The sequence below is a fragment of the Falco rusticolus genome, chromosome Z, assembly GCF_015220075.1.
Source record: "Falco rusticolus isolate bFalRus1 chromosome Z, bFalRus1.pri, whole genome shotgun sequence".
NCBI classification, from domain to species: Eukaryota; Metazoa; Chordata; class Aves; order Falconiformes; family Falconidae; genus Falco; species Falco rusticolus.
The window spans coordinates 27,645,509-27,669,005 of NC_051210.1; the positions used below are offsets into that span (position 1 = coordinate 27,645,509).

Genomic DNA, 23,497 nt, shown 5'->3' on the forward strand with positions numbered 1-23,497 from the left:
GTTTTTCAGAAGAAGTATGAGTGTTAATGAGTTAAGCAACACTTACATAAAATGCTTTTTTTGACTTGCATGATGAATGCAGTTAAGATTCACTATGCGTTAAAAAAAAAAAATGATCTGGCATTTCGTTGTGAATAGGAATGGAAGTTATGTCAATGATGTGGAATGAATGTTAAAGGAAAGCTGTTAAATTTAACATCTTGTTTAAAGGTGTCTAAATTTTGCAGTTCTGGATTTTGAACTATTAAAGGCATCTTGAGTAAGTAATTAACAAGTTTCACTGACTTCTTCTAAAATGTTGATTAAAACTTGTGGGTTTCTTTGGCAAGCAGTCCTGAACTACACTGAACAAAGCAGTACTGAAACAGCAGGAGCATCCAGCTCTCAGATCTTGCCTATCTTTTCTCATAGAACAAGACTTGAAGTGTAGTGTGCTTAAAGCCAGCTATTTGCCTCTTAATCTAGTGGCACACATGTAACTAACGAAGAAACATCCAGATATGTTTAAGGCAGGATGATTTAATCTTCTAGGATTATTTAATTGCTATTGCAGGGTTTAATCAGATTTGTCTTCAATGACTAAGCATATTAGAGTGCTTACTAAAAAGATCAGTAGCCATTAAGGAATCAGATGGAAGGTCCTCAGTCTTCCAGTTGTTGATTGTCAAATTAGTGGTTTTTTTAAGTGTTAATCATATCATACACTTCCATGAGCTGTCCAGATATTGACCATTAATAACTTCGGTGAGCTATTTTTCCCCATCTAAGAAATGAGGATATGAGGCAGAAGTTAATTGACATTTTAACTGAACAAAGCTAAAAGAAAAAACTCTTCAGTGTTCGGAGGCTATGAGCAGATGATTACTTGTTAACCCTTAATAGAGGGGCAGCAGCTTACTTGCTCCTGAATATTAAACAGTCCTGTTTCTCAGCAGTTTCACTATTACCCTCCCTACTTCACTAGTATGGAAGGTAAGATGAACTTGGTACAAAAGAGACTACAATTGGTTTTGAACTTTTTTATTGGAAAAAAGGATGCTGACAGGGTGAGGTGTGTGAAGAGAGATGGCCAACTATTGCAACTGATCTCTCCCCTTCCTACCAGTTTTAGTTGAAATCTCAGAATCTGTTACTGTTTCATCAAACGTGTGCTGTTTCATCCACCATTAAAGATTCTGTAGGTGTTGATGCCTTATTAGGGATCGTGTTCTGTGTGGACTTCTGAAATCTAAAAGCTGTAGGGAGAATTTTAAGTGGAAAATCTGCTTTCTTCTCTATGGCACTGTAAGCTGGCTGGATTCACACTGTTTTGACTGCTGTAATGCCCGTACCTATGCTGTGACTGATGAGTAGTTTTAAAGACTTAAGCTTATTTAAACAAAAAACTACCAAAGATAAATGACTATGGAGTACAGGGAATGTCTGTACAATGACAGTCGATGTGAGTCTGCAGGTGCTGTGCAATGGCATCCTTTAACAGTGAAGTAAATTACAGCATGTGACTTTATCGGATGTCTAGTGTGGCTACTTCTGATGTTGATGAAGCATCTTATCTACACATTTAGTTGCAGAATTTAATAGCACTGTACCCCAAAAACCTTTGTTGTTGCTTATTTGTTTGGATGAGTAGTTTATAGAAGTTTTAATATATTGACAGTAAACTTTTATTTGATGTTTTGCATTAAAAACTGCCATCTAGTTTATTTTTGAACAGTTCCTAGTTGGTTACCTGATTGTTTCATATAAGTACAGTAAATTTACCTGCAGGACAACTTCAAAGTATAGTTCAGAGCGATATTTAATATGGCTGCCAAATTAATTAATGGATTTACTCTAGAATATAAAATACACCTAGCCTCCAGTGTAAGGTTTATAGACTTCCTGAAGCTTGCTGTTGTACCCTGAGATATCAATTTACTTTTATTCTGAGTGTATACATATCCTACTCTGCAAAACTATTCCACTGGAAATAGTTATCATAGTAACACAATTTAGAAATAGTTTAATACATTTCATATTGAAAGAGTAGCAAACCAATGGTCTACCTATTTAAAAAAAAAAAAATCAGACCGCGGAAAGGTCTTAATTTTGATTCCAGAAAAGCTTAAGAGTCAAATTTATAACCTAGATGTAACCAGTATTTGTTCTGGTAACGTTTTTTAGGTTACATAGGGTCGTCAGTGTGAGCTGGCTCTGATCTTTGTAGGCAGGAGCTCCATCTAGTGGTTCGTCTGAAATGAAACCATTCCGTATTTGATCACCCGTAGACAGTAGAGGACTGTAAAAACTGCAGATGCTTTAAGCAATATACGTTTAAACTTCTCTCTCAGATCTGATTGAAACATGTTTAAGTCTGTAAAATCAGTCGGTCGCAGCAAATGCGAAATGTAGTTCTTTAACTTGATACAAGGAAGACAACTTTAATGTGAAGACAGTCAAGCTTTGGAACAGATTACCCGGGAATACTGTGCAGTCTGTATCTCTGGGAGGGTTTCAGGATGCTGCTGAGTAAAGTCCTGAGCAGCTTGGTCTGCATTTGGTTTTGGCACAGTTTGAATTAGGAGTTTGGACTACATGACTCCCTGATGCCTTTACCAACCTGAATTATTCCATGAGTCTCTTCAATAACAGGCTGTGAACGATGTCTTTTGAAAAAAGATCTTTGTTAATAACAAGTCTTAGCCATTTGAATTAGTATGTGGTGTGATTTCAGAAGAGGGAGAATGACTTGAACACTTTTCTTCAGTTCTCTTTTCTACTGGAAAGTCAAGTGGTACATAAGTTGTTTAGTATCTGAGAGTGAGTGAATCTTCTCTGAAGGGCAGTAAGAGATCTTCCTTCCTAGAACATGCCAAGGACAATTAAAGAGTGAAGAAAAATGGTACTAATGGAGAGAGAATGTGTGATACCAGTCTCTAATTTGACTGTTTTGTCTTGCACAATCAGTATGTCTGTGGTTTTTCTGCTGGCTTTGCTTTCTGAAGAGTTTATCTGACCAGTTGAATAACTGATAGTGCTGCTGTTCTCTACACTGCTTGCACTGCTTGACCTATTTCTCTGTACCACTTACATATTCTGTAATACTGTAACATCTGCCTTTAGAAACTAAAAACTTAGTCTTCGTTCAGCATGTTCATTGAAGCTTTGATGACTTTCCCATTAAAGACTTAGAAGGGAGACAGATTTTTTTTTAAGATTAAAAAGGAATAGAAAACAAGATGTTCTTTGTCTCACTCTGCTCAACTCTCTTTATAAACTGTTCTCTGCTCCCCAAAAGACAAAAAACCCCACACCTACTTGCTGCAGTTTAAGAACTGAGTAAAACTAGCCTTGACCTGTCTTAAATCTAATTAACGTAACTGCTAAAGCATCTCACAGTTGGCTCTGGCTTCTTGGCTAGTATATTGTGTCAGATACTTGGGAATGTTTGGCCTTTACATAACTTGGATTGAGGTAGATGTGTTCGATAAAAGCTTGCAAGATGGTTTATGATGACTAACTCTGGATGGTGTTGCCTTTAATGCAGTTCTGATCTTTAAAAGGCAAGTCTAATCCACTAAATTTTAGAAGGAAAAACAAATTTAATGAGAAAAGGTACTAAAAAATGGTCAGCCACCCATCTTGAACTTCTAGAGCTTGGTTTATCTCAGGTTATCTTGATCATGTGAAAGCCAGTGCCTTCTCTCTCCACCATTCTCATGACAGCAACAAACAAGCTTATGAATTTAATCCAGGTTAGGTTTAAACTGTGTCACTTTTACAAATCTGCTTAAACCTTGAACTGTACAAGAAGGGGGTGACATAAATGGCTGAGGTAAACTGTTGTTTGATGGCAGTTTTGACTTTACGCTGGTTTAAGCTAATCTCATAGTTTTGTGGTAGATTCTCTTTGTTTTTAAAATGTTCTTGGAAACATGAAATGTGGTCTGTGACTCCACTTGGCAAGTGCATGTGTACTTGCTGACTTTAAAAAAAAAAAAGGCATGATAGCTGATGCAAATAAGGGTTATAATTGTATTAAAGTGTGTATTGGTGGGTCTCTTAATTTTGTAGTTAAACCTGATTACGTGGTTTTGAAAACAAACTGGTATGATAAGCTTCTCATCATAATGTCAGCATAAATTTCCTAGGGCATATAAATTGAAGAGCTAAAAGACTACAGGAGAAAAGCTATACTCAATTAGATACGCAATGGCACAGGCTTCCAGATTGACATGAACTGAGACATTGACTTTGGATTCATGAGGAAACACAGTCTGTCAGAGTCTGATTGCCATTACCATATGTAATCTGCTTATTTCATGAAGCTATTTCTAGATCTCAAATTAGGCTACACTTCTGTCACTTAACAGCATTCATGGCATTTTCTTGCTCTGTATTACTTGTTTCTGATGTGTCCATTTTAACTATTATTTGTGTGCTACAATGAAATAACTAGCCAAACATAGTTTTAGACTTGCCCAGTAGGTATTAAGAGTCTAATTTATATAGAATATATATAGAAGAGTTATATGTTCTGTACATTAATATGTGTATGTTAACAAGGTATTGTAGCACATGGTGTTAATCTGTAATCGGTTTTAGATGCTGTGCATGTAAATAGTGCAAAGTTAACCTGATCTAAGACTTAGTTTCATGCAGAAAAGAATATTGATAAAGAAATCAGATTGACAATAAATGGAAAATATAGTTTAAAAACTTCTGTTTTCAGAGTAGTGATACATAATAAAAAGTTCCCCATGGGGCTTCAGTATAGCATTAAAATAAGGATTGCTCCTAAGTGGAAAGGAAGGTAAATTTTAGACAACTCCTCTGGAAGTGAGGTTTTCCTATCCAGTTTCAGTGCAACAGCACTGAATCATCTGTTGTGTGCTTAATGATGCCACCACCACTACAGTGCTGTTTCTTCTGGAGAAGGCATGATAAAGCCCATGGATGCGTTTGTAACATCAACATAGGCTTTAAATACCTGCTATGTGGTAAGCACTTCCTTGTGTTTGTGTCCTGTGAGCCCAAAGTGTGGACAAGCTTGCCCTTTCTTTGCTTGAGTAAAAAGTGTTCTCAAATGTAAAAGGACCTGAGAAAAACTAAGTAGTAATTTTGTAGCAAAGTATTGAGAATTAAGCAGTCTACTCATCTGATTTGAAGGATGTTTTCATGTATCTGTGCAGTATGGCTTGTTTCCATTAAATTAATGGATTTATCTTCTTCCTTAGGGTTGTACATTCTTGTGTGGAAAAACCTGCAAAGAACCATGCTCCTCTTGATGTTATCACTTGGGACTGTCTGCTGCTAGAAGTGAAAAGTTAGCAAGAAGGAGAAAACATACTCCCTGTCTTCACTTCCTCTTTTTCTCTTCCCTCCTCGTAGTGCCAAACATTACAGGAAAAGATGCAATCTTAAGCTATTCCCCCTCTGCTTTCCTCTGTGTGTATGTGTGGACAAGTACAGAGGCTTTACATTAACCTCATTCTGGAAATATGGCAGTGTGTGATCTATGAGAGATATTGGTGTAGGTTTCTAAGCTTTTTTTTTTTCAGGGGAAACACTTCTCAAGACTATGAGAAGGGAGGATTATCTTTGTTTCCAACTTGTGACTGACAACTGCACTTTCCTCTCTAGCAGTCTAGCTTTCCTCAGCTTGTTCAGGCTGCTCTGTCACTTAAGATTGGAAGTTTTTAATCCTACTCAGAATCATTATAAGGTGCAAGAACAAAATGAAGTGTCTGTTACCTAGGAGTATTCACTAACCTGTTGAATGACCATTTTACAGTTTTCTGGGGGTATTTTTTTAGCATACATCTAGTCAATAATGCTTTCAAGAAGCCAAAGCAGGAAAAAAAAAGAAGCTATGATGATACTTCTTTTAGGGCATATGATACCGTAGAAGATTAGGGCACTGTCATATAGGATGTATTAGTAGGCCTGAAAGTTAAAATGGGAGCCTGGCACTAACAGCACATCCTGTGTAGTTTAGCTCTCAGTACAGGTTTTTCTTCAGTTGGACTGTGGTGAGCTGGTTTTTTTATTTTTTATTTTAAGGTCTTGCTGTCTCTTGTCTTTCAGACACGTGTCAAATTCCAGGAACAAGCTCTGCAAACTTGACGTGCAGTACCAGCACAAAGTCTTTACTTCCAAACTATCTATATATATTTATCCTGGGACAGCTGCTGCTGGGAGTTGGAGGAACTCCACTATATACTTTGGGGACAGCTTTTATTGATGATAGTGTCCCAAAGCACAAGTCTTCCCTTTATATAGGTAACTTTTAAAACTGTTTATAACACATTGTCCAGATAAATCATAGAACTGCAATGTCTTTCAAATGCTTTTATTAATTCTTCTAAATCAATCTTGTCATTGTTTACTTATGTGCATAAAGCATCTATACTAGTTACTGTGCAAGTTAGGTATTGGTCTGCTCTAAGTATCGAGTCTTTTCAATAGTTATTTTGCAGAGCATGGTAAGGCTACTTTGTTCACCTGTCCTGCTGTTTTTTCATGTCAGTACCTGAAAGGGATTAAGTGGTTAATGTAGGCTGTCTGATAACAACAGAATAAATTGTAGCAAAAATTTGCTTTTGTGTCGCAGGTGTTGAAAACCACTGTATATCAGGTCAGTAGCCAGATCTGCAGTTCTGTAGCCACATACAAATTTGGCATTTCAGGGGGAAATACTGGAAGTATCTTTACTTAATTGAAAGTAAAGGGATTTTTTAGAAGCACAAAGAATGTGTTTGTCTTCCTGTGGGGCTGCTTGAAAGCTAAGGAATACTAATACTTAGCAGTGATTTTTTTCATCTTTCTGGTCAGCATTCTCTGGGTTATGTGCAGTTTTACTGCCATGTTCGTTGCAGTCTAAGTGCATTTTCTATGGGTATGAAGATATTTGCTGTTTTTGCCTTTATAGATATAAGCTGATAAAAGCATGTTAGCTATACTGGTAACTCACAGGAGGAATTCAAAGCATCTTAGATTCCTGGTCTGTTTTCTAGACTAAATCAATAGTTTAGTTGTGGAAATTGAAATAAGCAAGAATTCTATGTAAATAGGTTATTAATTGTTCTAGATAAGCCACTCAATTGATGCCAATAAATAGCATAGTTGCATGTGTTAAAATCTTAAATAACGAAGACTACATTTATTTTTGCTGTTTCTTTATATTGAGAGAGAAGTTTATTGCTACACCCACCCCACCCCACAAGGCCAGTGAAATAAATGGAGCAGAATTAGGGCTGTCTGCATGACTACGGGATCGGAAGTGGCCTGAAAACTCAGCAGAATGGTGTCAGTGTTCATACTTAAACCAAAACAATGCAATACATTAATGCTTGCACAATCCTCAGAGAACTTCTGAGTTCAGAACAACAATGTATTTTGCCTAATATGAGAAAACTAGAATGCAAGTGAGTGGATAGGTAGCTACATTAAGCCTTAATTGTTTTCTTGCTTTTATGCAATGGATTGAGTATTTTAAAATAAATGGCATTGCTTTGCCTGTAATGTAGGAAGGCTTGTGTAACATAGCAAAAAAACCCAAACCCAAACCTGTAAAACTTTCTGCAAATGTCTGTAAATAGCTGCTGGCATCTTAGACTGTAAGTTTGCAACTCATGAGTTGGTAGTTTCCTTCTCTTCTGAAGCTGGGTGTGTTTTCATGAGGACCGTTTTCTTGTTAAACTGGGGCATCTACATTGAAAGCCAATGAAAAGTTAAGCAATTCCAAATGGTAATTTAAACTGAAAGGTCTGTAGCAGGAAATAGGCACCTTCTAAGGTAGGTTTAAACTCCTGTAGGATGAGTGTATACTCAACTCAAAAAGATCCTGTGAGCATGTCATATTTCCAAAATACAGGAAAACCTGGAATATGTCAACTCAAAATTTGTTTGGACTTAGTGATACTTGAGTATCCTTTTCTGTGTTGCTTCTCCCTCTTGCTCTTTCTTCCCCCCCCCTCCCCCCCCATCATTCCTTCTTGCTGTCTAAAGAGGGCAAAATAATACCAAATACTCAGGGTCCAGGAACTTTGGAAATAAATGAGAAATCCAGATTCTTCAAGTTGGGGAAAAGCATAGAATAACAGCGTAAGGATGTGTGTCTTACCAATTATTTAGGCAGATCTAGTTGTTAGTGCAAGCCTTTATTTGCAGAGACAATGCTTCTGCCAGCAGTGCTGAAGCACCACAAAAATTTGGTTGGTAGACCAGAAAGACTATTGTGACATTTGGAAAATCTTGTCCTAAGGCAAAAAAAAAAGACCTAAGTGTTCTTTAGCAGGATATGGTTATACCTGCAACTTAGGCTTCTTTTTTGTTGCTGTGGGGTTTTTTTTGTGGTTATGTGGGTTTTTGGTTTTGTTTTTAAACTGTCAGGAGCTGTCAAAAGCCCTGGCTTTGTATTTTAAAACATATCAATAAACTGAAGTGCATATGATTGAGTTCTAAATGAACTCAAGCAGCAGGTATTACTCCAGTCACAAGTTTTAATGGAATCCTGGCTTCTCGTCTTGGCAGATCTAAAAACCAACTTAAGACTCAAAATAAAAATATAAGTTAAGTAGGTTCTTAAAGATGTGGGCATGAACTATTAACAACTGTTTCATGGCAACCTTAGTTAAACTTTTTCACAAGCTAGCTTGTGATTGTAGGCACAAGGTGTGCAAAAGGCAATCTAAAGCATAAAGATGCTCTAAGCAAAGTATCTTTTGCTGAACTTCAGAGTTGCAGCTTTTAATGAGAGCTTCAAATTTTCTTGTTGCCAGAGAAGCACGAATTTTGTTTTCAACATACTATAGTTGAGGTAATGACAGTGAAAGAACAGGTTGACTTAAACCATTTGGTCTGAAGTTGATTTAGGAATTCTTTAAAAGAAAGATTTAAAAATGTATGGTGAACTTGATGTATTTTCTCTTCTAGGAATTGGCTATGCCATGTCACTGCTGGGTCCTGCTATTGGCTATGTCTTAGGAGGGCAGCTACTTAATATTTATATTGATATCCAGATCCCAGAAAGGCAAGATACTCTTTCGCTTTCTATTTTCCCAATAATTCTTATTAAAATCCAGCTTTTCTCCATGTGAGGAGGAGAAAGTTTTTGTTTGGAAAATACTGCATTTTCAAGAGTTTCTTTAACTTGGTAACAAGTTTTATTCACAAGAGCTTCTAGCAAGAAAGTTACTTATCACAGTGAGTAGTCAATCCATTGTGTGTGAAAATTTCTCTGTAGAGCAAATACGTAGTTCTAGCTTTTTGAGATACTAGGTATTTTAAAGCTGATCAAGAACAATGCTTTGTCTTTTGGTTAGTAGCTCATTTAGGATTAGATTGATTTCTTGTGCAAAAAGTTTCTCTGAGGTGGGATACGAAGCGAAGGATGCTGCTACTTACCTCCTGGGAAGAGCATGCTAGAAAATGTACTAGCTGAGTAATAGTCTACTATTAAAGGATAGTGTTATAAACTGTACTACTGTCCAAGCCAACAACTTTATTTACACCTTTATTTCCTGTGTTTTAGGGACTTCAAATCAATGCAATGACATTCATTGTATGTGAAAGTATTGGCTTTCACATAACTAACTGATTAGGAAGATTCTTTCTAAAACCAGCTTTTTCAGTATCTTAATGCTACAGGACCTTGAAATCAGGGCCAAATAGTGGCCTTTGAATCGGAGTGAATTTGACTAATGAGTTGAAGCATACTAAATGGTAGGATTGAATATTATTATAATAGAGCTGATGAACGTGCTTTAAACAAGAAAACACTAAATTTAATATATGTAGAAAACAAGAAAATGACAACTTGCAAAGGCTTTCTGTTAAATCAGGATTAAAAAAAAAATCCAGCTCACTGACATCTGAAATTGCTGATTTGAATTCATGAATAGTAAACCTGCTTTTTTCCAAATTTTTTCTAGTATAAAGATGGATCAAGATGACCCACGTTGGCTTGGAGCATGGTGGATACCATTTCTTGCATGCTTTTTTGCAATCTGGCTTCTTATAATACCTTTTTCATGCTTTCCAAAACACCTACCAGGTAAGTGTTTAACAGTAATGGGTTACTTCAGAAGAGACATTTGTTTATGTGTGTGGGTTATAGACTGCTGGACTGAGTGATTGATTTCTTTTTGATTCTGTTTCTCAGTTAACTGTCTTTGGCTAAAACTGATGATAAATACCTTGCTTCCAATATGCAACCTTTAAAGCAATGTGGATGGGCTGGAGGGCAGATCTTGTGTATGTAATGATGTATGGTAGGACTGGAAGCAGATAGAGCATGGAAACTGATGGTCTGAATTTGGAAGACGCTTGGCACCCAGGGTTGTATATTAAGCTGTTATGTTATCTGCCAAGAATCAGGAAATTGTCTTGACTTAATATGCGTTTTGTCTTTGTCTCTACTGTCTTGTTGTTTTGGGTGAAATAATAAAGCATGAATCAAAGTATCCCAGAGCAGCCTTCTAAAAAGAATAATTTTAACATAATTTCTGTTCAGGCAGATATCATCTAGGAGTCGTTTGGAAGAGCATCTAAAGGAAGTTACTGTGCTTCTCTGGAAAGAGAAATGATGGAGGAAAAGAAACAATGAAGTAGGGAACTGGGGAGAATGAGGATGATTTAAGAAAAAAAAATACTGAATGGGCTTCAGGATAGTCTGAAATCCTTAGGATATCCCTGATGATATCTTGCAGCTGAGGCCTTCCTATGGAAGCATGATGCTTTCAGCCAAAGTCTTCTTTCTACAGCAATAAGTTATTGACATTTTTATGGATCTGTACCAATAAAATATTCAAGAAGACTTACAATGTCTGAGCTGGTTTTCCCAAGGAAAGGAAACACTTTGTTTTTTCAAATTAAGTGTAAGAGCACATGTATTCAATGTTTTCATTGTCAATAAATATGCCCATTTGTAGGAACAGCAAAAATACAGGCTGAAAAAGTCTCTGAAACCCATAATGATGGAAGTGAATTGCTTGTGGAGGCCAGGAACATTGGAAAAAGTTACAAAGACTTTCCTGTGGCTCTCCTGGTAAGGAAATCTTGAATGTACTAAAATTGATACATTCAGAGGAAAATTTTTTTTGGGGGGCAATATGTAAGTGTTCAGAAAGGTAATTGCTTCTCTATTGTGTTGTGGTAGGGAAGTCTGCGGTGCTGCTGATAATTCAATGCATATCCATTTTATTGAGGTTTTTCTTGCCTTAAAAATCTTAAGCATATCAGTGAAGTTCCACTTGAGAGTATCTGCTTTAAAATAGAGTGCGTTCAAATTTACATGGTGATACAATGAAATAATTTCCTGTTATGCTAACTTCCTCCATAGATACTGTTGAAGAATCCAGTGCTTATGAGTCTAATAATAGCCAGTTCTTCAGAAGCTTTAGTTGCGACTGGCTTTGCCACATTTCTACCAAAGTTTATAGAAAGTCAGTTTGGAAAGACATCAAGTTTTTCAGCAACTCTTGGAGGTAATGTGTCTCTTCATTTTTAAATCTTAAATATGTTGTGCTGAACACACTATTAACATTGTAGGTGGAAGCTTATATAAGCATATTGTGTTTGCCTGAGATATTTGTGCATATACTTACACGAAATGCAGTTTTCACAGCAGAAACAGTATTTTTATATTATTCTTGCCTGCCCTGTGAAAAACCCTGGTATTTCGTTCTTTAAGGGTGCAAATCTACTTGTCTGTAGGATCAGAAGACTTGATACTCTTATTCAAAGTGGAATGAGAATTTTATGTGCTGCTGAAACTTATTCCTTTCTTGGTGAAAACCATTTAATTTTGTCCTTTAAAATCAGCTGAATGAGTATTAACCCTTAGTCTTTACTGAAGGAAGCAAGATGAAGGGCAGATCGGAAAAAAAGTAGTGCTTACCACAAGTAGGGAGTTGACTTGGCCTTTCCCTTCTTCAATTCCACCATAGTGTTACAGTGAGATAGCTTACAATAAAATGACTGCTCAGGACATACTATAAAACTCCTATGTAACTGCTTCTATACTTGGCTTACTGTCACTGTTACTTCTGCACATCAGATAATAGAAATAGGTAAAACAGAGGAAGGCTGTGAAAAGTTAGCTATTGGAGAAGCAGATAGGAAAAAGTCTGAAAAACCTGTGCTAGGTAGGGTCACCAGATTAACACTGACACAATTACTTCTGAAAAGCAGTAACCAGATCAAGGCAGATAGGCCAACAGATGCTTGCAATGTGGCAGACTTAATATTTCTGGAACATGTCTTGCTAAATTACTTCAGCTTATAGTGCTGCAATATAACCGTATGCTAGCTGAAGTGCTGTCTCCAACAGAAATATATTTAGGAAAGACTTTCTGAATTAGTAACTCCCCTCAATACTACTACGTAGTACTGTTGCTATTCAGACATCATTGCTTCTAAACAGTTATCTGCAAGTTTTAAATAGATGTACATTGGAATACATGCTCAATTGTTAACAGTCATCAGCGGTGAAATAGAAAAATGAATGTTCCTTTTCATTGTCTATAGACCTTGTCTGAATTTCTTTTCATTTGCGTTGAAAATATTGATAGTGTTAATCAAATGTACAGCTTTAAAGAAGTGGCTACGCTAATGTTGAAAGCTTGCTGTACCTGAACTAATGTTGAGCTAGCTAGTCTGTTACTAATGGCCACGTTAGCTATTTAAATGACATCTGACTGTGGAGGTCTGCAGCCTGTGCAGTTCTACCACTGTACTTGAGCTGCCTTTCAAATTAGTTGTCTCAAGTCAGTGCAAGTTACAATGTGTTCTGTATTGTATTGTAGATTAGCCATACATAACTGAGCATTTTTATATCTGGAGTCCAAATAGTGCCAAGAAGATTATGGACTATGTGAACTAGCAAAACTAACCCACTAATCGAAACTTTTTAATCTTTCTGTTGATGCCTTATTGTATCTTGTGCTGTCTCATGTAAAATAGTGATTATACTCTTAGTCAAACATAAGACAGAAGTATAACAAAGAACATGGACATGTGGTTAAAACAAACCCAACAAACCTGAAGCAATGAAAGAACATTTTCTATTTTTGTGAAGTGGCCTACTGGTGCTCAGAGATTCCTGCCCAGTATGTAGTACTACTCAGTAATCTAGTTTTGCTGTGTTCAACTTGGGTTTTGGACAGCTATAAGTTACGCTGTCAAGTTGAACTTCTGGGAAGGCTGAAGATAATGTAAGGGTAGAATAAGTCACTCACTCAAACAGATTCTGGTAGGATGGTTTCAAAATGACATCACATGGACTGCATCTTAAGATACAGGTAACAGTTATGACTTTTTTCTAACATAAAATTGCACTCTAAATTGCTTCACTAATTATATCTTGCATTTTTGTGTAATTGCTGGTGTCTTGTTTTCCTCTAGGGCTTGTATTAATTCCAGCAGCAGCACTAGGCCAAATCATAAGTGGCATCTTGATTTCCAAGTGCAAAATGGATTGCAAAAACATAATCAAGTTCATGATAGGCACTTCATCAGTGGCCCTACTTTTAAACACAGTGTTTTTATTTGCTAAATGTGGGAATCAACCTTTCGCAGGTGTCTCTGAAACATATAATGGGTAAATATATTTTACTGCACTCTTGGGTTTGGTGTTAATATTCAAAATAATAAGCTACATCACAGAATACAAAACCTTTTAAAAATACTGTTTTGCCTTGATGTATGAAACTGAAATGCTTTATGGAACTCTAAAATCTTGTTCTTGAAATTTTTTGTGTAATAGATGATTAAGGGAAATGTAATGATACATTGCCTGAAAAATGTTCTGAGCAGGCTGGTCCTGCTCAACAACAACAAAAAAGTATCCTAGCTTCTGTAACCATTCTAGGTGTAGTAGCCATGTTACTGACTACTGCTAACTTTGGATCTCTGTAGAAGTAGCTTGCCTTCTGTATCTTGTTTTGTTAACCAGCTCTTCACAATCTGGGCAGTTTGTGCCTGGAAGGAGTCTGCACTGTGCAACAATTTCTTGAGTGCATGGAGGTATACTGCAGCTTAAACTGATTGCAGATTTTTCCCTAGGAAGATAAAGACATTATTGTAGCACCAGGTTCTAGCCTCCATTTACAAAGGAAGCTTTCTTTTTTTTTTTCCTGGTAAAATGGCTGAGAGAGGTAAAAACTTACTGCAAAAAGACCACAGCTCAGTGACCCAAATTGAAGAATAAAATGGGTGGAATAACATGATTAATGAATATAATTCTAAATATTTTTAGCTAATATGTATAGGAGAGACTTCTCTAAACAGTATTTACTCTTCTTTTGCTTAAACAATATAATTCTCATTCCTATTGAGAATGCAGTCTATCACTCATTTTTAAATCTCTTTAGTAATTCTAATAAAAATTCTAGGGTGAATGTTCTTCCTGTTTCTGCAAATGAAGTTTACGCTAGAAATCAGTGTGGCAGTGGGGAAAAAATGTCATTAAAGTGAAACCAAAAATGTAGCAAGAGTAAATATCTGCAAGTATAAGCATTCCTTAGAGAATGGATTTCTAGGTCCACTTTTAAAATTTCGGCATTGAATGTGTGTGATCAAATCACCACCATAGGTACAATGTTGTATAAAATGCCCAATTATGCCTTATTAAGGAATTAACTAAAAGACTGTGATGTTTAAATTCTCTGTTTTAAATAGTACACATTTCTGTAGCATGAGCAGTGTTTAAAATCAGGAGTAGGTCAGCTAGTTGTGCCAAAACTGTGCTCTCATTCAAGGGATCTGTTACTCTGTCATGAATTGACAGAGCCAGAGGCAACTCCAGCAGTTTGGTCTGCCAAGAAACAGACGCTGCTGTAAAAAATAACTCTAGTAGGGTGGTAGCTAGGGACTGCTAGCTGCCATTTGAAAAAAATCAAAAGCATGAGCAGCATGCTGTACAACTGGGTGGATAACTTATCAATACTTTTTTGTTGTTTTTCTCCAAATTCCCCATTTTAGACAAGAGTTAGGTACTACTGTCTTGTACAAAAGCAGAATCTGTAAGTTATGCTCTAATCCATAAGAAGACATTTAAACCTAAATAGGATGTGGAAGAGGATCTTTGCACTTTTCTGTCACAATAGCATGAAGTGCAGCATGAAAATGCAGAAGATGGGTTGGGTAAGGATTGGTTTTGTAGCCTCTAATACATATGCAAGCTCGTGATACTTCTAGGAAAAAATGATAAACATCTAATCAACAATTAGGCTTCTATGGTTTCTTCACTTGATACTTACCATGCTTTTTGACTGACTTAAAATGTAGATACAACAAACAGTTTACAACTTGAAGTATCAGTTGGCAGTATATTCAAAGGCCAGTGTTGATATTTGATGCTTAAAACATGGCTTTGCTTCAGTACCTGAAAAGAAGCTAGCTGTAAGATTACAGTGGACACTTCAGAACTGTGAACAGTAGGATGTAGACTTTTGTTGTGGAAAGTTTATAGTTATATATTGAGGAAAAGAATCGGTATTCAGCAACTGAATACTGAAGCGGTTGTATAGAAAATAGTATATGAAGTTATCCATGTGTCTAGACCAGGTCCCATGACCAAAAGCAGCTGATGAAAGGTACAGCTGAATTGATTTTCACCCTAGGTTAAATACAGTTATCTTGTATTTAATAGTTTCATGTAACTTCAGCAGTTATATAGTTTAACTGTTGCTGAAAACCTCTTATCTACAGCAATTTGGAGTTGACCAGTCCTGAAGTAAGTCTCTCCACTCAGTATCCACTACAAAAAGGGTTCATTTTTATCTAATTTGCTGTTACATGTTGGACTGTAATTTGTTGGGCATGTGACCTACATCAGAATAGTTAGTGGCACTAACACAGTGCCAGTTCTGAAACTGCTTTCCATGAAGGAGTAAGCAACTGAAATAATTGTAGTAGCTTTAACAAATTTATAAACTTGTGGAAGAATAGCTATGTGTCTGATTTCTGTTTATGCTATTGAATAAATGCTTCTGAAAGACTAAGTTATGGCTACGCTTTGAGAGTTGACTTGAAAATTGTTGCAGCGTAATTTTTGTGGAGATTTTTAAGAAATCCTTCATGGCAAGCATTTATTTGCTGTTGAAAAACAGCCTGGAGGTGGAGGGGGTGGGGAATGCTTTTGCAAATTCAGTACTAGAACCACATGAGTAGAGGATCTATTTTGAGCTCATATATTAATGAGCAAAGTATATTGTCTGTAGTAACTGTTTATTACTAAGTTAGGCTATAAGCAGAACTGATGTGGTTTGCTTTGTCTAATAAACACTTAAAGGATTTGTTTTTGCCAAATTCTTTTGGCCATTTTTTTTTTTCCTTGAAAACTTGGAACAGAAATGCAGGAACAAACAGAACTACAGAAATTGTCACTGCAAGTCTCTGGGACTCCTTATTTTGGTTTGCTGTGAAAGAATACCCAACCTATAGAACTTTTAACCCCCATTTAATGGCCTGATCTGCTGGGCTTCTTTAGAAAACTGATTCATAAAAACTTACGTACACCACATTGTATTTCTTCTCTATTTTGATAATTTTTTTTTTGACCATGCATAACCCAAGAGGGACTGAACCTTTATAGGTCAGGGAAGGCCTGACCTATAGGCAACATTGTCTGCTTATGTAGAGGACAAATGTTGCCACTGAATTGATTAAATACTTCTGGGCCTGACATGCCTCAGGCTAACAAGGCACTGTATGAAAAAAACGGTGATCAGGGAGTTTGCTTATGGTGTACTTAGTGCTTTAAGCCAGAGCAAACTAACTTTAATTCTGATATGTATGAAAAATGAACTAATGTAGCTTCGTAGGGTTCAACTGTACTACAACCAGATTAAGTCTATAGGTAGTTGTGAAGTCCTTAATATTCCATGTGCAGTTTGAATTCTTTGTAAGCGTTTGGCTTAATTCCTAGATAAATTATTTCTCCTCTTAGTATTTGTGACCATCTTAAATTCCCTTGAAAAAGATCTGCCTTTTAGGTAATGAATCTGGAACTTTCAGTTTACAGTCCAACATCTGAACTACTAGCAGTATTAGTATCCCGGTTTCAGCTGACTGAACTTTTAACCTGGGAAGCTTCTTTTCTTAAGGCAAGACTATTAGAAATTCAAAGCATGTTTTTATTCTCTCCAGTTATGTCTTAAGAAGGTCCTCTCACATTGAAAACTTTTTGTTTTGTTTGTTTTTGGTACTAATAATATATTGGGACTACTTCAAATACAACCAGGCTATGGCCTATACTGGAAGCAATTGCCTAAATTGGAAGTAGTTACAGGAAGCAAGTGTTTAATTTAACTGTTCTTCATTAGTTATTCCCTAAACAGCCAGAGAAAATCTTTAAGATCCTTTTGGGTATGGTAAGACTCTGTATGTTGTGGCACTCTGCATTTAGCTTGTGCAGTCTAGATGTCTGCATAGCAGTGTTAAAAATAGTAAAAATGCAGTGGTTTTCCAACTGGACTTGAATCCAAAATGGGGGAAAAACACTGGAATATGATCAGTAGAATAAACAATACCAAATGCTGCTTTCAATCTTTTTACATTTTTTTTCTTAAAACTGTAAATTGAACGAATTAAAATGTATAAGGGTGTGTGGGGAAGGAGATGATAAAGTTAAGAATTGGGTTAAGACACAGAATTTTAGTCATCAGTTTTGTGATGGAAACTGGAGGAATCTATGGAAGGAATATAGCTAGGTACAGATAAATGGGAATTTTTAGAGTTGTAACTGCTAGGAACATGGCTTTTTTAAAAAGAATTAAGTGCATAGATCACCTGAATTGTACGTGAGATTTATTATCCTATAAAGACTGCATTACTTATTTAAAAACAGCAGATATATAAATTACTTTATTGAAAACATATTAACTTTTACCTTTCAGAACGGGCAAGCTATATAACTTCACAGCACCATGCAATGCTAAGTGTGGATGTTTGCGCTCCATGTACTACCCAGTTTGTGGCAGAGATGAAGTCCAGTACTTTTCTCCCTGTTTTGCAGGATGTGCATCACAGCTTTTTAACAACATGAAAAAGGTACTTTGTGCTACAAAACAGTTGATGTGATCTGTCCAGGTTTCCTGCAAAATGCTTTCTATATAGAAAACAAAACATTCTTCCTTTAGTATGACAAGAAATCAGAGTATTGAGTGGCAGTGTGTTTCCAATCCTCACCAGCTTGTGGGATGGATGTTGTTATGTGCCAGTCAATACTCTGAGCTAAGTGCTTTCAGATATTCCACTTCTGGAGGGTGTAATGATTAATACCAAATTTACTTACCTGATGACAGTTGATATTACACAGGATTTCTAATTTAGCAGTGATACAAAGTATACTGAAAACAATAAAAATTTAAATTACACTTAGCAAAATATATTGATTGCAATACTCAGTTCAGTCCCAATATCAGCATGATTCCCATTACTGGTCTCTATAACCCTCACGATGTTGGGCCACCCTAGTTGATGGGGAGTTGTGTGTGGGCTGAAGCCAGCTCAAGGCCATTGCTGTCTTTGAAATTCTTCTGCTAGTTGTCTGCCTTTGTATACTCTGTTGGGCTTAGCCATACTCCCCACCCCATGCTGATCTGGCTATCTTAAGGAGTCTTTTGCACTCTTTTAATGAACTCGGGGAGAAACACTTACACCGTTGGTTGGTCCACTCAACAGACATAGTTTCTTTTCTGCATAGCTTTCTTTGCAACAGCTGTGGTCATTCACACTGCATTGTTCTGTGAGCTTCATTGGCAAATCATCCTGCCCTATCTCTTCTTTTTTTTTTTTTTCATTGTAGGGGTTTATTGGTCAATAACAGTATGTGATCACTTATGCAGTGTCATATTGCAAATGTTACTTCTAGTAATATTTATAATGCTGAAAAGACATTAAACCTGCGTGTACTTTAAATAGAATTAACAATCAGAAAATTAGAAATTATCAACTTCCTTGACATTTAAACTTACCTAGATCTTTAAGCATAATGCAGTGTTTATTGTATGCATGGCAACCTGCTTCTGTGAGTTTCCAAACCTTGAATATCAGTTGCCTCTGATGTAGGAATGGTAAGCCATGTAAGTGGCTGGTTATTATCAAGCCTTCCCAGAACTGAGAGACTTTTTGTGCTTGTCTTGACTGGTACAACAAAGTCTTGAACAGGGATGTGGGAGGAGTGCAGGAAGATCTTACAGGTAGGCAAGCTGAACCAGGGAGTGCCTATGGGGACTTTTTATATCAGAAAAAGATAATGGTAAATGAGCAGAGGTATTATGTAGGAGACTGACTGCCTCTTGCTGTGAAAACATCACTCTTCACTGATATGTATTAATTTTTTTTGTTTGAAAACAAACTTGAGTGGATTTATAATGAAGAGCATAAAACTATTCCGTTTGTTCACCTGTTTACAAAAGCAGTCCAACATTGCTTCTGTTCTTTCCTGCTTAAATCTTAGAGTAGAGCTCACATCTCTTCCTGTGAAGTACAGGCCAGTATAAAGACCAGCCTGTTTATAGTCAAGGCTGCCAAGCTAGGTGATCTGGGAATTGCCAGCACTTCTGAAGAATGGGAACTGTTGTGGTTTCCAGTTTGTTCAGCTACTGTTTGTAACTGGATATATCTGTTATTTAAGCTTGAAGAACAAGGCTTGAGGAAGTAGTGGCACAAATAGGTGTGAATCTAAACAATTAACCCAATTCAAGTAATGGTTTTTAGTAGTCAAGACACTTGAAATTCTTTGGAGTATAACTTCTGAATTGTACAGAAATAATCAGCAGTTCTGGTTAACAAACTTAGGTAATGGTTAATATTAGCTTATTTCAATAATGGAAAAATGACTTTTGAACAATGCAAGATACCTTCTGCTGTGAGGGAAATGCAGCTTTTGGCTACCCTTTGTTCAGAAATCACACTTTGCAAATGAAACCAGTCTCATATGGGGAAAGAGAAAATGGGTGTTTACTTCCTTCTTCCAGCCCTTGGCACCCTCCATAGTTTTACAACGTTCTCAAAGAGGTGATTTGTTTAAAAATTACATATTTTCAAAATTATTGGGTGTGTATTTATATCTCAATATAAAAAAAATCTTGTACGGGCCAGTGTAGCTTGTCCTGTCTTAATTGTACACAGTAACTGGTGTTATCATCACTGATTTGTAATAAGATTTCAGTGCGAAATTTAGTGTCTCAAGGATTACTCTGTTGTTTTTTTATGTTATATACTGCATATAATTGTGTCTCTAACTTGAAAATCTTTCAGGTTTTCTGTACTTGTAATTAAAAACTTGCTTCACACAAAATGCAGACTATCACTGTGTTTTTAGATCACAAAACTAAAAACAACTTTTGCTTAGCTGAGATGTATTGGTCAAGTTCTGCTGAACCAGTTTTAAAAATGATGGTTACAATGTTATGTGATCATCAGGAAATGGACCATTTCCCATACAGTAAAGTCAGGGTTTATTCTTGTATTCAGTGTGATGCAGACCCAATAAACATCTACTATATTAGTATCACTTGGTGTCATTCTTAGAGCTAAATTTTGATTAATAAATTGTTTGTAGACTTATCACAACTGTTCCTGTATTGGGAAACCAAAAGGAGAAAATGGTTCAGAAGATTTTCTCTATGAAGCCGTCCCTGGGAAATGTCCAACACTTTGCAGACTTCTACCTTTATTCCTGACCTCCTTCTTTTTCGCTGTTGTTTTTACATTTATGGCTGTTACTCCAACAACTGTGGCCATTCTGAGGTATGTTTTATTTTTTTTTGAACTGAAAAATAGGTAGCATTCCTGTGAAAACTCAGGTCAGTGAAATACTCTATAATTTGTTTTGCTTTGGGATGTGGACTTAAACCAACGTGTAAGGGATTTAGTGTACTTTGTGTAGTAAGGAGGCAGTACTTGAGGTAGAGGACAGTCATACCACTGTTCATTATCTCTGTAATTACATTTAGTTAGTACATACTGTTTGAATATATTAAAAAGAATAATCTTCCCTACTTGTAGCAAAATCCCTCTTTCATAGGAGCACTCCTGACTGTTGTAGTCAAAGCATAATAATGCACCATGTGCTTGGATGAAGAAAATATTAAAGTAGCCTGTGTATCAATGGTTGCAGGACTTCAAATTTTACCAAGAAAAGAATAAAATAACAATCAGTCTTGTATTCTTAAGCTTTGCTTCCTGCCTCAGTTCAGAGTTCTGACTTGCAAAATTGTAGTCTGTCAAGAACTGCAGGCTACGTCTCATGTAATGTTGATGTTATATGTATGGTAGTGATTAATATAAAATGTGACAGCATGTATGTGGCTGTTAACCAGTGCTCTGACTGTCTTTCAAATTTCTGAGTCTCATATGCATGAAAGCTAGATACATTAACTTTTGTAATGTATGGTCATTATTCTGAAAGTAGAGCTGTTTCACTTTATGTTGAAATCTGACTTGTATCTCTAATACTTCTGGAGATAAAATGTCCATGATGCATAGGTATACATGTGCTATACACTTGATGCTTTGGGGAGGGTGTGGTTAGATGCTCTTTTTTCAGATGTTCTAGGCAGGGCATTGGGAAGGGAAATGATACATTGCAACAGAGCTTTGTAGTAGCTTCCTGTTCAGGGTTGCGGTAAATCTGGAATGAACAGTTTGTCATATCAGCGTGGGGCAGAATAATGTAAAGTGTTGCATTATCTTCAAAACTGAGCTGATGTTTTATTTAGGTAATTCTAAGCAGTAGCATTTGGAATTCTGAGTCCTTGTGCACTTCGGCTGGAATGAAGAAATGGGTTTTATTGGAGAGGACTGTAGAGCAGTTTAAGTCTGCAAAATCTAATTCAAATAGTTGAATGTGATGTCAGTTATTATAATCTGATGTCTTTTCAGTAGGCCTATTTTGTGCAACTGAAAGTGTAAACCCACATGTTTGTGGGAATATTCTAGTGCTAGAAATAATCACCCACACTATACAAAACTCATTCTTCTTCCTTTAATTTTCTTTATGGGTAGGGAGATCCTAACAGTGACTGGTAAGTGCTCATCATGGATGTTTTTCTATGGTTAATCCTCATACATACTCCAGAATGAGGGAATAACTCCTGAATACTGCCCTTTTTTTTTTTAGCAGTGACAGTGCTTCAATTATACGGTTTGTTAAACAGTGCTGAAATGAAATTGTATAAATTAGGTTGTGTTTAATCACTTTAAGACACTGTCAGGAGAAAATATTTGTTGCTGGAGAAATATCTGAAAGAAAGGGGTAGGATGTAAATTTTCCTAGTTATGAAATCAAAATATGTTGATTTGTATAGCTAGGCCAGAACTGATTACTTGTAAGGTCAGGTGACCATATGTAAAGGCTATGGGACATACAGTACCTGTGCTGTGCTGAAACCTAGTCTCAATTCATATATTGTTTGTTTAGGAATAGTAGCTTAGGACTGCATCCTAGCACTGTCCTTAACTTCCTTGGTTCTTGTGTGGAAAAAAAATGTTCAACAATGTATCAGGGTGCCGCTGGTAAGCTAGGTTTTTGTTTGTACTGTTTTGTTAAACTAGGTCAATCTAAAATTCCTTGATGAGCTGCTGGCGTTGCTTATATTTGTTGTCAATACCCCTCTTGAAGTTTTGTTACTTGTTTTGTACACAGGATTTCTAAACCCCTCTGCAATTAATGGGTTAAAAGAGTGTATTAAGAAAAAGTGTATTCACTGAGGGACAAAGCAGAGACATGGAAGAGTTACCTTGTTTACCAGGTCTTAAACTGCAAATTTTGTTTCCAGGTGTGTGCCAGATAAGCAGCGCTCATTTGCTCTTGGAGTACAGTCAGTGTTTCTACGACTACTGGGTATGACTTCCTTATTGAAACACTTGCCTCAGAGTAATTTACTTGACACTTTTCTAGACTTAAAAAATACTGCATTAAGAACCTTTCAGAGGACTTTGAAGCAGCCTGTCATTATCTTATAGAATACATTTGTTGTAAGGCAGATGCCATCTGGATTCAAATTCCTTTTCAAGGTGTGTGTGTTCATTTTAGCTTTTCTTGTTCTTATTGGCATGAACAAAATACAGGTCACTGTCATTCTTTAAGCAAAAGACATCTGCTGTCACTTCCCCCAGAAGAAGGCCTATTCTGAAAAGAAGACCTATTCTGAAAGTTGAGATAAGAAAAAATGATGTACTAGAAAACAGCTTAATGTAGTTAACATCTCAAGTTCCAGAAGTTAAAAGAAAGAGACACTGTCTCATACAGTTGTGTCCTTATGGGCCGTGCCAGTATATTTTAGAGTGAATAGGTGGAGTCTTCCCTCTTCTGCCTTCCCTTTCAATTCCTTTGACTAATTTTAACCTTTACTGAAATTTTAGGCACTGGTACGTGAATAATTACTGAGTTTTTATGTGGGAAATCTACTATTTAAATGCTAAATCTAAGCATCTCCAGGATCTCTGTAAGATAGGTGAATCACCCTAAATAAAACATAAAGCTTAATGTAGATATACTCTG

The 23,497-nt window shown here is 36.5% G+C and overlaps 1 protein-coding gene across 1 annotated transcript in view; it reads left to right on the forward strand.

Annotated features, from left to right (window-relative positions):
- The window catches only part of SLCO4C1 (solute carrier organic anion transporter family member 4C1), a 32,526-nt gene that overhangs the window by 5,814 nt on the left and 3,215 nt on the right, over nt 1–23,497 (forward strand). The window contains exons 3-11 of the mRNA XM_037374562.1: nt 6,067–6,261; nt 8,917–9,013; nt 9,915–10,036; nt 10,914–11,029; nt 11,324–11,468; nt 13,387–13,582; nt 17,883–18,036; nt 20,555–20,742; nt 22,773–22,837. Coding sequence (XP_037230459.1) covers nt 6,067–6,261; nt 8,917–9,013; nt 9,915–10,036; nt 10,914–11,029; nt 11,324–11,468; nt 13,387–13,582; nt 17,883–18,036; nt 20,555–20,742; nt 22,773–22,837 — 1,278 coding nt within the window. The remainder of the gene's footprint in view (nt 1–6,066; nt 6,262–8,916; nt 9,014–9,914; nt 10,037–10,913; nt 11,030–11,323; nt 11,469–13,386; nt 13,583–17,882; nt 18,037–20,554; nt 20,743–22,772; nt 22,838–23,497) is intronic.